At 40.2% G+C, this 17,996-nt stretch overlaps 1 protein-coding gene across 1 annotated transcript in view; it reads right to left on the bottom strand.

Annotated features, from left to right (window-relative positions):
* Positions 1 to 17,996, bottom strand: part of STAC2 (SH3 and cysteine rich domain 2) — a 138,042-nt gene that overhangs the window by 38,125 nt on the left and 81,921 nt on the right. The window contains exons 3-5 of the mRNA XM_089654874.1: positions 15,095 to 15,192; positions 9,562 to 9,643; positions 7,795 to 7,893 (exon numbers count right to left, since the gene is read on the bottom strand). Of these exons, the coding sequence (XP_089511000.1) occupies positions 7,795 to 7,893; positions 9,562 to 9,643; positions 15,095 to 15,192 (279 nt within the window). The remainder of the gene's footprint in view (positions 1 to 7,794; positions 7,894 to 9,561; positions 9,644 to 15,094; positions 15,193 to 17,996) is intronic.

The following is a 17,996-nucleotide window of genomic DNA, read 5'->3' as shown; positions in this document are numbered from 1 at the left end:
CAACTCTGTCATATGGCAAAAATGGGGCCTGCCATTGGTAGTCTCCTTCTGAAAATGCTGGCTGCCTAGCTGTGTCTTAATACAGACAATAGAGGGCATAGATTTCCCTCAGAGAACAGTAGTTTGAAAGAGAACCAACAGCAGTGTAAATAAAACCAATAGCTTTATTATACTTCACAAAATCTGGTAATAGACATATTAGGTCAAAGGATCCTCCATTCACATCAGTAAAATGGATAACGTTATCACTTTAAAATTGTTACTTTTAAAAGATAATAGACATTTTGAGACAAGGCCATTCTACATGTTCTCAATTAGTTTTAAAAAACCTTTAAACATCCAAAGTGATTATATAATTGTATGTTATCACATTCCATATGGAAAAATCACAACTCTCCCAATTCTTAAAAAAATCCCCATACAATCACCAGTGGCATTCACGCTAGGATTCATAGTGAAATATTACTATTTGTGATAAGAAAAGGGCAGGCTTTTCTTGATACTGAAGAGGGGGAGAAACCTCATGAATTAAGATTCCAGGAAAACCTTAAGGCTCATTTCATTATTTAACCCAAATGGTGCCAAAGTTTTTAATTTAAAAATCCAACTTTTCTCTTTCTTCAATAGTAATGTATTAAAGTCACCTCTCCTGGGTGACAATGTAAGAGCGAAAAATCCTTTCACTCTCAGGCCAGTTATTTGGCCTCCATGATGTTCAGCAAAATGTTGGGCCAAAGGCGTGTCTTCATTTAGTCTAATACTTTTCAGATGTTCCCCTACCCTAATACGAAGTTGGCGCTTTGTTTTCCCTACATAGTAGAAATGCCAGTCAAGATCTAGGTCTAGGGCTGGGGTCACTTCATCTGAAAGTGAGTGTGAGGAGCTGAGATTGGTAGGTTTTTTAGACAAAACATCTGCTATGACGGAAGATTCATTTACATCGAAAGGGATTTTGAAAGGAGTAATAACCCCAGGAATAGAAGGAGGAAGAGGAAAAGGGAATTTAAAAGAAATTCATCAAGCAATAGAGGGGACACGTACCTGGAGTCAGATAGGCCGATGGCGGTAAATTCAAGGGAGTCCCCAATGGGGATGTCTCAACAAGATATGAAAGTTATCAACCTATCTGACTTTCAACTTGAAAGAAGACATATACATCTACTGAATAAGGGCCTAAGTTTTTCACCAGCTAAAAAGATGGACCATTTTAAAGTTTATAAGGATCTCTTGTCTATTTTTAAGGAAGGTCTTTCTAAGATTAATACATGTGAAGAAAAATAGAAATGGTGACCCAGAAGTTAGTATGAGGGCTTAAGAATAGGAAACTTTGGATAACTTGGTATCCCTACTTAAAGAGAACCTAGATAGTAGTGAAAATGAAGACATAAGTTTGGAAGGACAATGGAGGAGACAGACAAATCTTAAAAATAAGTCTACCTATATGCCCCAATTTAGGAAAAATAAATGGTTAGGGGTTTTCTTGGACTTAGTTCAGGAGGATCTCTCTAAACTTGATTGGGATAATTTTACTCCTGATAATCTCTCTGCTGAGGAAAGAAAGGCTCTGAGAGAATTAAAAGAGGCCCCCAATCTAGTTATTAAGAAAAGTGATAAGGGTGGAAACTTGGTTCTGATAACTGAAAAGCTCTATGAGAAAGAGGTACTTAGACAGTTAAATGACAGTACTGCATATACAAGACTTTCCTTTAACCATTTCCCTATCTAGTAGTTCTACTTAATGAAAAGTTATAATTTGCACATGAAGCAGGTTTAATATCTAACAAAGAGATGGACTATTTGCGGGTTAAAGAATTCAATACTCCCACTTTCTATATCATCCCAAAAATTCATAAGAATGCAAAAAATCCACCAGGTCGTCCTATAGTTTCAGCAGTAAAAGGCCCCTTAGAGAAAGCTAGTAAATACATAGATTCACTTATTAAGAACATGGTATTTGCATTACCATCATTTGTAAAGGACAGGAAGGATGCTTTAAATAAGATTAATAGGATCCAGGTAACTGAGGATACTCTCCTGGTAGGGATTGATGTTGAGTCACTATATACATCAATACCACATAAATGGGGGATAGCAGCAGTTTCCCACTTTCTGGATACCTCATTTCCCTATATGGGGCCCAAAATGAATTTATAATTGAATTACATGAAATGGCGCTTAATCAGAATTATTTCCAATTTAATGGCTTATACTATCAGCAGATTAGAGGCACATCAATGGGGGCCCCTTGGGCTCCGGCTTATGCTTGCCTCCACCTTGGATGGTGGGAAAAGGAGATTGTCTATGCCTCCGCAATGTACCTCAACCATTCTTATTTGTGGTTGAGGTATATACTGTAAATGATGTATTAATGTTATGGAATGGTACAATGGATAAACTTGAAAAATTTATGGAAGAACATGGTAACAATACCCGTAACATTAAATTGACATATACAGTTGATCCTTTTGAGATTGCATTTCTTGATTTCTCTATTAGTATTGACAATGGTAGATTAAAAACTAAAACTTTTAGGAAAAAAATGCTATACTTTTTTGCATGCTACAAGTCATCACCCGAATTCTTTGATTCGGGGAATACCAGTAGGTCAATTTATGAGAATTCGTAGAAACTGCTCTGAAGAAGAGGATTACAGACTTGAAGCTATTGACCTATATAAAAGATTTAAAGAAAGACTATCCACATCATGCTTTGAGAGAGGCTAAAAAGAAAGTGGGGGTTAGAGATAGATATGATTTAATAAAATCTAGAGAAACCATAGATAATGAGACAACCCTAGGTGATGGCCCAGTGAGAATTATTACCCAATTTGGGACACAGTGGAATGTGGTTAAAGAAATCCTTGAGAGACATTGGCACATGCTGACACGGTCAAATGAATTACAATCTATTGTAGGCCCCAGACCATTAATGGTAGCAAGGAGAGCTAAAAATTTTAATGATTTACTTATATAGTCTGAGTTCATTAGGACTACCAGTTGAACTTGGCTGACAGACCTCCCTGAGCTAAAAGGAATGTTTCCCTGTGGCCATTGTAATATATGTAGATTTGTGGACAAAACGGAAATTTTCATGGATTCAGACAGAAAAAGACAGTATCAGATAAGACAATTTATAAACTGTGCCACAACTCGGGTCCTTTACATTATTGAGTGCCCTTGTAATACTATGTAGGGAAAACAAAGCGCCAACTTCACATTAGGGTAGGGGAACATCTGAAAAGTATTAGACTAAATGAAGACATGCCTTTGGCCCAACATTTTGCTGAACATCATTTTTTCCATATGGAATGTGCTAACATGCAATTATATAATCACTTTGGATGTTTAAAGGTTTTTTTTAAACTAATTGAGAACATGTAGAATGGCCTTGTGTCAAAATCCACCTATTATCTTTTAATAGTAATGATTTTGCGAATATATAAGTGCTGCCCTTTAAATAGGGGACCACCCTCGGCCTCTTTGATTGGTTGAACGGGACATCTGTCTCGTGAAAAGGCCGGAGTCTGTGAATGTCCCAATGTCCTGACAAAGTGCATGGTCATGTGTGTGAAACGTGTTGACGTAGGCAGAGTCAGCCAGATCCTGGGCCAGACCTACGGGAATGGGCACATGCTGATCCGCCTCACGCCACTTCGAGAGGGGCGGTAAACGTGCACACCGCCTCAACTATACTACTGGGAATACCGCTGTGAACCGCTACCACTATTACTACCTATATGGGGTCACTCTCTCCAGCCTGGTTTGTCTGTTTGGAGGACATGGATAATCCGGATATCCAAAGGCATGCCAAGTTGTTATAATCTTACTACATGAAGTCTGCTATGCTGGCATTATACGCTTACAATTACCTTGGAGTGGTGAGAGCCTGTGGGCACATTTTTTTCAGCGGCAATGGCTGTATCAGCAATTTATTGAGTACTTCTCAATACATGGTCCGATTTTTCACTTTGACATATAGGGGTTTATTTACTAAAGCTGGAGAGTCCAAAATCAGACTCCCTTCTGCATAGAAACCAATCGGCTTCTAACCTCAGCTTGTTCAATGAAGCTTTGGCAATGAAACCTGGAAGCTGATTGGTTTCTATGCAGAAGGGAGTCTGATTTTGGACTCTCCAGCTTTAGTAAATAAACCCCATAGTGACTCCATAAATGGTCAATGTTGACTTTGGACATTGTTTCTGTTGCACTGGTGATCAAACTGGACTGAGTTAACTATACTGGATCACATATCCTTCAGTTCTTTAACATTAGACTATTCAAGCCTTTATCTCAATTGGAAATCCATGAGATCAATACACCTGTGATTGAACGGGACTGAACTGACTCATCACCTTGGAGTTATTAATCTTCTACTTTCATCATTACAGGGCTATTAGCCTCTATTTCAAGTGGGAAATCAATGTAATTTATGTCAACATAGTGATTTGGAGATAATCAAATCACCTATACCTGTGATTAGGTTAAAGGGACATCAGCCCTCATTGTTTCATCATAAAATATTGACATTATCACCCATTGATGTCTATTAAAGGTAGATGTTTAATTTTTCTTAATTTACCTGTGAGCAGATGAAGTGGATTTTCTGAATGAACAGACCATTAAGCCACTTAATATGCAGTATCTAACTACGAGATATTATACCAATGTGGTTAATGTTAACAATTTTTGTGGCTGCCATTCCTGAAAGGGAAGTAAATTGCCAATTCCATACAGTATTCAGCTGTGAGATATCATACTAATGTGGTTAATATTAACAATTTTTGTGACTGCCATTCCTTATGGGATTTGGCAAGTTCACTATGCAAGACTGTGGCCTATTGACCCCTGTAAGACACAAGGTAGTAGTATTATGTTATATTCAGAGTAAGTGTGGCCCGGGCCATTTTAAAGTGATAACGTTATCCATTTTATTGATGTGAATGGAGGATCCTTTGACCTAATAGGTCTATTACCAATTTTTGTGAAGTAAAATAAAGCTATTGGTTTTATTTACACCGCTGTTGGTTCTCTTTCAAACTACTGTTCTCTGAGGGAATTCTATGCCCTCTATTGACACAGCTAGGCAGCCAGCATTTTCAGAAGGAGACTACCAATGGCAGGCCCCATTCTTGCCATATGACAGAGTTGTTTAAATCTTTCTTCCAGCCGATGCATGTGTTTTTGAAAGAGAAAGTTTGTTTGGGCCAGCTTGGTCCAAAGTAATTATTCAAAGTTCATTAAAGCCTGGAGTTAACCTTTAAGGAGGGTCTGTAATGTCAGAGGGGAACTGTGATGTAAGGGGGAAGGAGGGGGGGAGCTGAGATGTCAAGTAGACTGGGATGTAAAGGGGGAAACTGTGATGTGAAGGGAGGACTGTGATGTAAGGGTGTGGAGGGGGGGGGGGGGCTGTTGTAAAGGGTAGGTGTGATTTGAAGGAGGGACTGAGGATATGATATAAATGAAAAGGGGGCCATAATGTAGTGGGGACTGTGATGTAAGGGGCTATCTGTGACATGAAGGGAGGACTGTGATGTGAAGTTGAGGCTGAGGGCACTGCTGTAAAGAGGGGGGTTTGTTGTAAAGGGGGAGGGATGAAATATGATGTGTAGGGGCTCTGTGACATGAAGGGGGGACTGAGGCCACTGCTGTTAGGGGGGAGCTGTGATGTAAAGGGGGGCTGTGATGTAATGGGGGGAGCTGTGATGTAAAGGGGGGCTGTGATGTGAACAACGTACTGAGGACAGTGATGTTAAGGAGGAAGCTGTGACTTGAGGGGGGGGGACTGTGATGCACGAAGGGGAGCTGTTAAGTAAAGGGGGGACTGTGATGTACGGTGGTGGCTGTGATATGAAGGGGTGACTGAGGACACTGATGTTAAGCGGGGCGCTGTGACTAGAAGGGGGACTGTGATGTATGGTGTGGGAACTGAACTGTAAAGGGGGGACTGTGATGTAAGGGGATGGCTGTGATATGAAGGGGGGACTCAGGATACTGATGTTAAGGGGGAAGCTGTGACTCGAAGGGGGGACTGTAATGTATGGGGGGAGATCTGATGTAAAGGGAGGACTGTGATATACTGTATGGGGGGCTGTGATATGAATGGGGGGACTGAGGACACTGATGTTAAGGAGGAAGCTGTAACTCGAAGGGGGAACTGTGATGTATAGAGGGGAGCTGTTATGTAAAGGGTGGACTGTAATGTAAAGGGGTGGCTATGATATGAAGGGGTGACTGAGGACACTGTTAAGGAAAAAGCTGTGACTCAAAGGAGGGACTGTGATGTATGGGGGTGGAGCTGTGATATAAAGGGAGGACTGTGATGTACGGGGGTTGTTGTGTTATGATGGGGTGACTGAGGACAATGATGTTAAGGAGGAAGTTGTAACTCGAAGAGGGGACTGTGATGTATGGGGGAAGCTGTGATTTGAAGGGGGGAGCTATGATGTAAAAGAGGGACTGTGATATAAGGGGGTGGCTGTAATATGAAGGGGGGACTGAGGACACTGATGTTAAAGGGGAAGCTCTGACTTGTAGGGGAGACTGTGATGTATGGGGGGATCTGTGATGTAAAGGGCAGACTATAATGTACAGGGGTGGCTGTGATTTGAAGGAGTGACTGAGGACACTGATGTTATGGGGGGGTGTGATGTAAAGGGGGGCTGTGATGTAATGGGGGCTGTGATGTGAACAGGGGACTGAGGACACTGATGTTAAGGCGAAAGCTGTGACTCGAAGGGGGGGACTGTGATGTATAAGGGGGGCTGTGATGTAAAGGGGGGGGCTGTGATATATGGAGGGCTGTGATATGAAGAAGTGACTGAGGACACTGATGTTAAGGAGGAAGCTATGATGTAAAGGGCGAACTGCGATGTGAAGCAGACTGTTATGTAAAGGGTTGGACTAAAGAGACTAATATAAAGGGGGCCTGTAATATAAAGGAGCTGTGATGTGAAGGATCTGAGCCATAGTACAAACATGAGATTCAGACCGCTGCTGGGAAAAAATTTTACTGATCGAGCCTCCCTGTATTTTAATTCAATACAGAGGCCTAAAGCAAGGGCTCTAGGAAATTCCACCCTTTATCCTGTCCTCAGGGAGGCCCTCTCAGTTCTGCCTTCTTCATATTGTTTAATCTTAAAGTATATCTAAACCCAAAAACAATTTATTAGATTGCAGCTCACCTGTCTTTTTGTTGACTTTTCTTCCTTAGTTTCATTTTTTACCCTGCAATTAACACACTTCCAGTCTGCACTGCCTTGGCTACTCTATATTTTCAGTGTATCTAACGCTGGTTATCACACAGGTTAGACATCAAACATGTCTGAATTTGTTCATCTCAAATACACAGTAGTGGATGAATTCAGTAGTTTACAAAAGAAAGATAATATTATTTATGCTGTATTTTCCGCTCACAGGAAGTGACTGGAATGCTGTATGTCTGGCAGGATCAACAGGTATTTTCTGTACTTGCTGAAAATGTTCTGAGTCTAAAAAAAACCCCTAAAACTGTGCTTATAGGAGTGGGAAATATATGACAAACACGAAAGAGCAGAAAACCAATGTTCCGTGGCGTTTATAATTTAAGTGCACTTCACCACACTTTGAGAAAAAGCTTCCAGCACTTTGTGGTATTTACAACTTTTTGCATGAACCAAGATAAATTGACCAGACTTGTTCAATCCAAACATCAAGTAATAATATACAGACATTTATGCAAACACTATGGTGGTCTTTGTAAGTATTGTGTAAACTTGTCAGGGAAGCTTCCCTCAGTGACAGTTGAATCCAGTCTTACCTTCAGTCTTGGTCGATTGTAAAGGATCCTCTTCTGGACTGAAATTGCTTACTCTGATTTCACTGCACACGGTGAGCTTCTTACAGTGTGCATTAGAACCTGCAGCAAGTCAGACAGAGCCTGTCTCAATTCCTGGCTGTAGGATGTCCAGCATCATCTAACATTTTTCTTCCCAGCTTTACTGTGTCCAACCCATCTTCCAGGCTCACATCCACCCATCAAGGCATGTTGATACTTGCATGAATGAGACATGGTGTTGTGATGTTTTAAGGAATCTATGTTCAGCAATCTATTGACCCCTCCCACCAGCCGTGATCTACACTATATTACCAAAAGTATTGGGCCAGTCCTCCAAATCATTGGATTCAGGTGTTCCAATCACCTCCATGGCCACAGGTGTATAAAATCAAGCACCTAGGCAAGCAGACTGCTTCTACAAACATTTGTGAAAGAATGGGTCGCTCTCAGGAGAGTGAATTCAAGCTTGGTACCGTCATAGGTTGCCACCTGTGCAATAAGTCCATCCGTGACATTTCCTTGCTACTAAATATTCCACGGTCAACTGTTAGTGGTATTATAACAAAGTGGAACAAGTGGGAACAACAGCAACTCAGCCCTGAAGTGGTAGGCCACGTAAAATGACAGAGCGGGGTCAGTGCATGCTGAAGTGCACAGTGCGCAGAAGTCACCAACTGTCTGCAGAGTCAATAGCTAAAGACCTCCAAACTTTGTGTGACCTTCATATTAGACAAAAACAGTGCATAGAGAGCTTCATGGAATGGGTTTCAATGGGCAAGCGGCTGCATCCAAGCCTTACATCATCAAATGCAATGCAAAGTGTCGAATTAAGTGGTGTAAAGCATGCTGCCACTGGACTCTAGAGCAGTGGAGACATATTCTCTGGAGTGACAAATCAGTGTCTGGGTTTGGTGGTTGCTAGAAGAACGGTATTTGCTTGACTGCATTGTGCCAAGTGTAAAGTTTGGTGGAGGGGGGATTATGGTGTGGGGTTGTTCTTCAGGTGTTTTGTTCTTGGCTCCTTAGTTCCAGTGAAGGGAACTTTTAAGGCGTCAGCTTTCCAAGACATTTTGGACAATTTCATGCTCCCAACTTTGTGGCAACAGTTTGGGGATGGCCCCTTCCTGTTCCAACAGGACTGCGCACCAGTGCGCAAAGCAAGGTCTGTAAAGACATGGAGTGAGTTTGGGGTGGGAGAAGTTGACTGGCCTCCACAGAGTCCTGACCTCAACCCAATAGAACACCTTTGGGATTAATTAGATCGGAGACTGCGAGCCAGGCCTTCTCATCTGACATCAGTGCCTCACCTCACAAATGTGCTTCTGGAAGAATGGTCAAACATTCTCATAGACACACTCCTAAACCTTGTGGACAGCCTTCCCAGAAGAGTTGAAGCTGTTATAGCTGCAAAGGGTGGGCCAACTCAATATTGAACCCTACGGACTAAGACTGGGATGCCATTAAATTTCATGTACGTGTAAAGGCAGGCCGACCAATACTTTTGGCAATATAGTGTATCTGCATTGCATAAAAAAATCACCGAGATCTAGTGATGATATCACTGGGTCTAACGTAAGGTATGTAATGAAAATGGAAATGTTTTATTTAAAAATGTTGTTAGCATGTTGATGGGGGGAAATAAAACCTTGGAAAGCGAAATGTAAGCATTTTAAACTTCAGCTTAAGGTTCGAAGACAGGCAGCTGGGGCAATAGCAGCACATAATTAAATATAATGTTTTATCATTTACCAATTGCAGGAGACTCCTTGGGGCTGGAAAGAGGCTCATGGATAAGGATAGGAGAGCTGAAATTACGCCGGAAAGATGTGGACTAAAAAAGAGAGAAGCAGGAGAAAATAATAAAGAGAGTTGGTTACCATGATGAAGGTGCCTTATCAGTTAGTATAGAAGAATGACTGCAGCTGATAGTTACAATACATAGGTAGCAAGGTTAAAAAAAAAGACACAAGTCCATCCAGTTCAACCAATAGAAAAAAAACAGAACAAAAAACAAACAAATAGAAAACCTCCATATACATAATCATATGCCCACAGCTGATCCAGAGGAAGGCAAAAAAAAAGATCCAGTTTGCTCCAGCAGGGGAAAATAAATGGAAAGCAAATCTCATCTTAAATCCCCAGGAAGCAATCAGATATTCTCTGGATTAACTGTTCCTGGTGTTATTACCTGTAATTGTTAGTATCCAGTCATATTTTTTTCCATGTAAGAATGCTCTTTTTTTTTAAAACAATCTGTCAGTTTGGTTGCCCTTTTCTGCACTTTCTCCAATTCCCCAATATCCTTTTTGTGCAAAATATTTTGTAACTTATCATCCAACGCTGACAATGTGAGGGAAGCTGATGAGGTGGCCTGCTGAGGTGCCTGGATGGAGGGAGGATGCTTTCCTGATGCAGAGTGCTCCGCAGCCCCCCCAGTAGCATGCTGGGGCTCATAGTCCTCCAGCAGGGATTGAGTCAGGGCAGAGGCTGGAACATTTGTGGGTGCAGTACCCTCCGTGACCACCGGGGGGGGCGCGATCCCTTCCTGGGCTCCCAGCCATACTAGAGGCCGGGGATTGCGGCCTGGAAAGGAACCGGAGCAGCGACGGCCGCAGGTCACGTGACTGCGGGGAGGGGGGCCTCCAGCGCCCTATCTTCCCCATCAAGTCTCCTCTCAAGTGCCGGGCCGGGTGCGGGGAACGTAGGACTCACCCGCAGCTGAAGAGGAGTGGAAGCGGCTGTCGGGTAAGTCTATACTGGCCGGGGATGAGCGGAGCTCACTTAAAGTGCGGCCGCCATCGTTCCTGGCCGCGCATGCGCCCCCCAATATCCTTCTTGTGAACTGGTGCCTAAAACTGAACTGCATATTCCAGATGAGGTTTTATTAATGATAATTGCCCAATTAAACAGAGCATTGAGGTTGGCTTGTAAGTTGGAGACATCCTGTAAGGACGTTATTCTGCTACACAGCTTGGTGTCATCTGCAAATGCCAAAATAAGTTAAAAAGTAAGGGTTCCAACATTGAACTTTGGGGTACACCACTAATAACCTTAGACCATTCAGAGTATAAATCCATTTAATGCATGTGCCTCCACTGTGAGGACTCTCAAGATTTATAGAGTTAGGACCACAGATACTCAGGGTGCCGTGATGTGGCTCTGTGGCTTATGTATGTATTTGCAAATGTGTGCCAACTAAACCCCTATTTTTAAACGTATGTTTTTAGACAGGTTAATTTGGTTTTTGATAGTTGGCTAGCTGGCTGGCAGATTGAACTGGCTTTTCTTATCCCCCTTTGTTGATAAGTTATACCTATCCATGTTCCTTGCTGACAATAGCCATTATTAGACTGGGGTAGGCTGGCAAGTTGAACTGGATGGTCCTACTTTTTTACTTTTTCACGTAGTGACGCCCTCCATGTTCACTGTTTAAAAAGCCAGTTATAGACCTGGGTAGGTGACCAGTTTTCTGTATAAATCATTAATTACTACTCTCTGAGGATGGTCTTTTATTCATTTACATACTGAATTTTCTAAGCCTGTAGACTTTAAAGCTTAAATAAAATGAATAACTCAAGCGCTAACTATAGTGGAATGAAAACAAAAAATTACAATTAAATACTGTAGCCGCTAGTGCACACAACCCATGCCTCAGTGGGACAAATTATACAATCATAATGTGAAGTGAAAAAATGCTGCGCTATATGAAACAATGGCACAATCCTAATATAACCAAAGAACAAAGTGCAAAAATAAAAAAAAATATATTATAAAGATAAAATAGTAGAAAAAAATTAATATTGAAAAAAAAATAAATAAATATATATATATATATATATATATATATATATATATATATATATAAAAAACAAAAAAACACAAAAAATAAAGAATATTTTTAAGTGTGAATCAAACAAAAGTAATTCCAAAAATCAAGTTCAATCAATAAAATGTTCATTCAGTGAACCCTCCTTTGGATAACAAAAAACATATGCATCTGTCATCAATTCCTGTGCAAAGACATCCTCCACCATATACAGTCAGGACCATAAATATTGGGACATCGACACAATTCTAACATTTTTGGCTCTATACACCACCACAATGGATTTGAAATGAAACAAACAAGATGTGCTTTAACTGCAGACTGTCAGCTTTAATTTGAGGGTATTTACATCCAAATCAGGTGAACGGTGTAGGAATTACAACAGTTTGCATATGTGCCTCCCACTTGTTAAGGGACCAAAAGTAATGGGACAATTGGCTTCTCAGCTGTTCCATGGCCAGGTGTGTGTTATTCCCTCAATATCCCAATTAGAATGAGCAGATAAAAGGTCCAGAGTTCATTTCAAGTGTGCTATTTGCATTTGGAATCTGTTGCTGTCAACTCTCAAGATGAGATCCAAAGAGCTGTCACTATCAGTGAAGCCATCATTAGGCTGAAAAACAAAACAAACCCATCAGAGAGATAGCAAAAACATTAGGCGTGGCCAAAACAACTGGAACATTCTTAAAAAGAAGGAACGCACCGGTGAGCTCAGCAACACCTAAAGACCCAGAAGACCACGGAAAACAACTGTGGTGGATGACCAAAGAATTCTTTCCCTGGTGAAGAAAACAGCCTTCACAACAGTTGGCCAGATCAGAACACTCTCCAGGAGGTAGGTGTATGTGTGTCAAAGTCAACAATCAAGAGAAGACTTCACCAGAGTGAATAAAGAGGGTTCACCACAAGATGGAAACCATTGGTGAGCCTCAAAAACAGGAAGGCCAGATTAGAGTTTGCCAAACGACATCTAAAAAAGCCTTCACAGTTCTGGAACAACATCCTATGGACAGATGAGACCAAGATCAACTTGTACCAGAGTGATGGGAAGAGAAGAGTATGGAGAAGGAAAGGAACTGCTCATGATCCTAAGCATACCACCTCATCAGTGAAGCATGGTGGTGGTAGTGTCATGGCGTGGGCATGTATGGCTGCCAATGGAACTGGTTCTCTTGTATTTATTGATGATGTGACTGCTGACAAAAGCAGCCGGATGAATTCTGAAGTGTTTCGGGCAATATTATCTGCTCATATTCAGCCAAATGCTTCAGAACTCATTGGACCCCGCTTCACAGTGCAGATGGACAATGACCCAAAGCATACTGCAAATGCAAACAAAGAGTTTTTTAAGGGAAAGAAGTGGAATGTTATGCAATGGCCAAGTCAATCACCTGACCTGAATCTGATTGAGCATGCATTTCACTTGCTGAAGACAAAACTGAAGGGAAAATGCCCCAAGAACAAGCAGGAACTGAAGACAGTTGCAGTAGAGGCCTGGCAGAGCATCACCAGGGATGAAACCCAGCGTCTGGTGATGTCTATGCGTTCCAGACTTCAGGCTGTAATTGACTGCAAAGGATTTGCAACCAAGTATTAAAAAGTGAAAGTTTGATTTATGATTATTATTCTGTCCCATTACTTTTGGTCCGTTAACAAGTGGGAGGCACATATACAAACTGTTGTAATTCCTACACCGTTCACCTGATTTGGATGTAAATACCCTCATATTAAAGCTGACAGTCTGCAGTTAAAGCGCATCTTGTTCGTTTCATTTCAAATCCATTGTGGTGGTGTATAGAGCCAAAAATGTTAGAATTGTGTCGATGTCCCAATATTTATGGACCTAACTGTATCTGCTCACCTCACACAGTGTGACCTCACATTATACAATGTTACGGTCTAACTGCACTTTTGGTCCCATATGGACTCAGGAGATCAGCTTGCTGAATGAAGACTCCAAAGTAAGCTCTCTCCTGATAAGCGTTTTTGTATCAGCTGTATTCCTCATTAAAAAGAACTCAACGTAGTGCTTTATCCTTTTAAACTTTTATTTATCAATTAAACATAAGAAATACACTCATGTTCCGGAGGTGTATTTTGCACCAGGTATGATGAAGATCCAGTGGAAAGCAAACATGTCATACAGTTTCAAGATAAAGTGAAATTCTCATTTAGTCTCTAAAATCATATTGCTAATGGTATATAAAATGAAAACATATCCACATTGAATTTTAAATGATACAAGACGAAAAACTATGAATACAAATAAAAATCAAAAAACAAAGAAATCTGTATCTTTATGTAAAAAAAAACAATAAGTCATCAGTAATAAATAAAAAAAACAATGTATGTGTATACTAAATATACTATTGAATGAGATCATGTTATGGTCACTACTACCCAGATTTTATTTTATATTATCCTTATTGACAAGTAAACTACAAAAAATGGGCAAAATAATAAAAATAATTAACAATGTTTATATTAGATGAAAAAAGTGTAGACATACAACTTAAAGTGGTTATAAAGTTTCAATAGTAACTCCACTTTCCTCTAGAAAAAAACTTTCTACTCTGGGTGATCTATGTACATTGCAGGTATTTTAACAAACTTTGTTGCAAATTCTTACATTTTGTTATGCTGAAGGAATAGCTGTTTGTCTGTGTGCATGTGCAGAGTCAATCTGTACGGGAGTGGTTTAACAATTATCTATCAGCTGCTGCACCTGCAGGGCTCTAATGAGGAAATTATCAGTGTCTGCATCCCTTTAGATGTGATTTCCCTTTGGGAGTATCTCACTAAAAATTAAATTTTTGTTGCAGAGGATGCTCAAAATCTGATTTATATCTGAGTGCAGACTTATAGGAAAATCAGTGAGCCAATCACACAAACAGGAAATTACATTTCTGAGGGGTGTACTGTACACCACCTGTGTACAGAATGCCTCCAGGTAGAATTTGCATTGCATTTTACAGAAATTGACAGGACTGCAGATTAAAAGGGAAAGGAAATTTATAATAACATTCAATTACAATATGACTTGTGTTGCAATGGTATATGCTATATTAAATTTTTTTTTTATTTGCTAATTTTTTTCCCCACAAATGTGGAGTTACCCTTTAAATGTTTTTTACTTTAATGTACTTCTACTTACTGCTGCGTGTGTCTATGGATGCACATAGCCTGGGTGGGGAGCATGCGTGCACGGGTTCCCCCTCAGCACCCCACTTGCTGATGGGCACTCAGAGAAGAAAAGAAGTAGACAATGCTGCTGGGGGACACCAGAAGAGGAGGTAATGGACTGCTCTGTGCATTATCGCTGCACAGAGCAGGTAAGTATAACATCTTTTTTATTTAATTTAAGCTAAAAAATGACTTTTGTATCACTTTCAATAAAAAAAAATAAAAAAAAAAATAATAATAATACATATATATATAAATAATATAGCATCTTACCGTCTTTCCCAGACATTGTTGGTGTGACACTTCCTCTGAGCACCACAGATGAACTCCAATCTTACACATTTTACAGCGCAAACCCTGCTTGGAGTTACCTGAATATTGGAGAAATTGCTGTTAAACATAAAACTGACCCACTAACAGATCAAAATAGAATGACACAGAAAGAAGTCCTATATCAGTTAACAGGGAAGCCCTTGTACCAAAAGAAGCAGACTATTTCTTTTACGTAATGAATGTTTGCATGTTACTGGTGATGAGAAAAAATATGACACCAGGCACCATGGAACAGCACTGTCGGAAGGAGTTATTTCCTGCCCGACAATGTCTACATAGTTCTGCTTGTTATGCCATCTAAAAAATAGAGAGGCAGTGTGGGAGATAAAGTGTATTCAAAGGTAATCCTTGAACTTTAAATTCTGAACACCAATGCTGGATGGGGTTTCCTAATATCATCAATACAATGGAAAACTGTTCCAACCAGTGAAACACATAATAGGACACTATTTTTCCCACTGAAACCAGCAATGGGGCACTATTTCTTCCACTGACATCAACAATGGGGCACCATTTCTCCCACTAACAACAGTGAAGCGGCACTTTTCCTCCCATTAACACCAATGTTAAGGGACCCTTCCTCTCACTGGCATCAATGATGAGGCACTGTTCCTCCCACTAGCACCAACAAAGGAGCACCATTCTTCCTACTGACACCAACGATTGGGGATTATTCCTCCCGCCTTCCTCTTTTTGACATGACTGATGGCAAGAATTTTCCCTTTAGGTGACAGGGCATTGTTTATTCCCTCTGATCACCAAGAAGAGCAGACGAGAGAGAGAGGAAGGGATAGAAAGAGGAGAAGAGAATATAAGAAGATTGGGAAAAAAGGGTAAAAGAGAAAAAGAAATAAGAAAGAGCGTGCACACACACGATAGAAACATTGTCTTAACTATGCCATCTTTTGGAGGAATTGTTCACCATTTGGCTTCAAATCCCTCCATTTTTGAAACAATATATCTTGGCACCTGGATTTCATCCTTTAAATATTATAGCTCCCTGTGCTAGGAACATCACACTGAAATGACATGCCACTAACGTCCCTGGGTCAGGACACAATGTACACAATGTTTTTTATATATATACATATGAAATTAAAGGTTTTTATATATGTATGATTATGTGAAAAGGATTTTTTAAAATCTATTTTTTATTAAATTTTTTTTTTTTTTTTTATTGATTTTTAATGTAAATGTGTGGGTAGACTACATGATGAAGGGAGGATTTTAATATTTGAATCTTTAAATATTAAATATTAAATATTTTTCAGAATTTTTTTGAGTGTCGGTTTTATAGGAAGATTCCCCCCCCCCCAAGTATATTCTTTATATATATTTTTTTTTTAATGATTTTTTAATTTTTTTTTTTTTAACATCATTCTAATAAAACATTATCTTTTTATATTTTATTATTCATAGTCTTTTAGGGTTAGATCAAAGAGATGCAGTATAGATTTCATAATTTGAGTAAAGACTTATAAGTCTTGTAAGTTGTATAGCATTGACTTTTTTATAGGATGTATTCCAAAAGTGTTCCCATAGTGTGATATGAGGCACCAAGGATATAGTAGGGCACTAAGAAAATGGCCGCGGTTAAAAGAAAGGGAAGGCTTCATGAAAATGGCGCGGTTACCGCCGGGTGTTTACGAGGCGGGCCACAATTGCTTAGGTAGCTCTATAAAGGGAGGAACTGTGCCTGTCATGCGATACCCCGAGGAAGTCACGAGCAGACAGTGACGTAACGCGTAGGTTCGCGAGTCCGCAGTTTCCGGTGCGCGGTGACGTATTTCCGGCGTAAGACGCCATCTTGCTACACCTAGGAAGTCCCATGCACATGGAGTACACCCACACATCGGTGAGGAGGGTGGACTGACAGAAAATGTGAGTGTTGTCACTCTATACTTTTTTTGAAAATAAAGGAGTCATTAATTACTGCACTTAGAGGGCATTCTCTTTTTTGACTCACTGGACTGGTGAGTCATTGTCCTTCAGGAATATCCTGGTGGAGTGAGAGAAACAGGAGTCTCATAAAAAAAGAAGGAGAAAAGCTGCTGGTCTTTTGTGGAATAAGGATCCAGGGTGATCCTGCAAGCCTGCTGGCCCTTAGTGGTCACCGGGAGGAGGTGAGGAGGCAATTTAGCCACCTGTAGGAGAGGAGTTTGGCACAAATCACTATTTTTTATCACTACACATCGCATGATTCGGTTATAACTTGATGGACTGAGAGTTTTAAGAATATTCAAGAATTGAAATATATGTTTTTGTACACTTTATTGGCACTTTAGCACGTTGTTCACTTTATACAGGATATAATTATATATGATCACTTTATGGAATGTTTTTCATGTAACAACATAACTTGGAGTTATTATTTAAATCACTTGAGGTATTTATTTATATCTTTTGGACATACTGTAATTAATTCACTTTATGAATTGGTCACTTATTTTTTTGGTCACGTACTACTAATGGTTATGTTTATATATATATATTTATATATCTATTTTTAGAGCGCCACACTATTTATTTATTTAAATGTACCAATATATTTTGGTCTAGCACAGTGGTCTCCAAACTCCAAACCAGATGCATCCCTTTGTTTGCCATTAACGGGACTGTCGGGAAACCCACACTCAAGTGCATGTTCAAAGGAATTGCCATGCCCAAAGAAATGCCTGTGCTCAAAGAAATGTGCATGCGCGCAATAGAACTGTTCACAGAATTAGGATCCTGCACGCATGTACACAAGCACGTGTGCATGCACGTGAGCGTGCTTGTTCTGGTGCCCAATGGCCTATTTAAAGCCCTACTGGACTTAGGATGATTGCTGAGTGGTCATCAG

The sequence above is a fragment of the Staurois parvus genome, unplaced genomic scaffold (genome assembly GCF_062004578.1).
Source record: "Staurois parvus isolate SC_StPar_1 unplaced genomic scaffold, SC_StPar_1.0 ptg000813l, whole genome shotgun sequence".
Classification (NCBI taxonomy): Eukaryota; Metazoa; Chordata; class Amphibia; order Anura; family Ranidae; genus Staurois; species Staurois parvus.
This window is presented reverse-complemented; position numbering and strand designations above follow the sequence as displayed.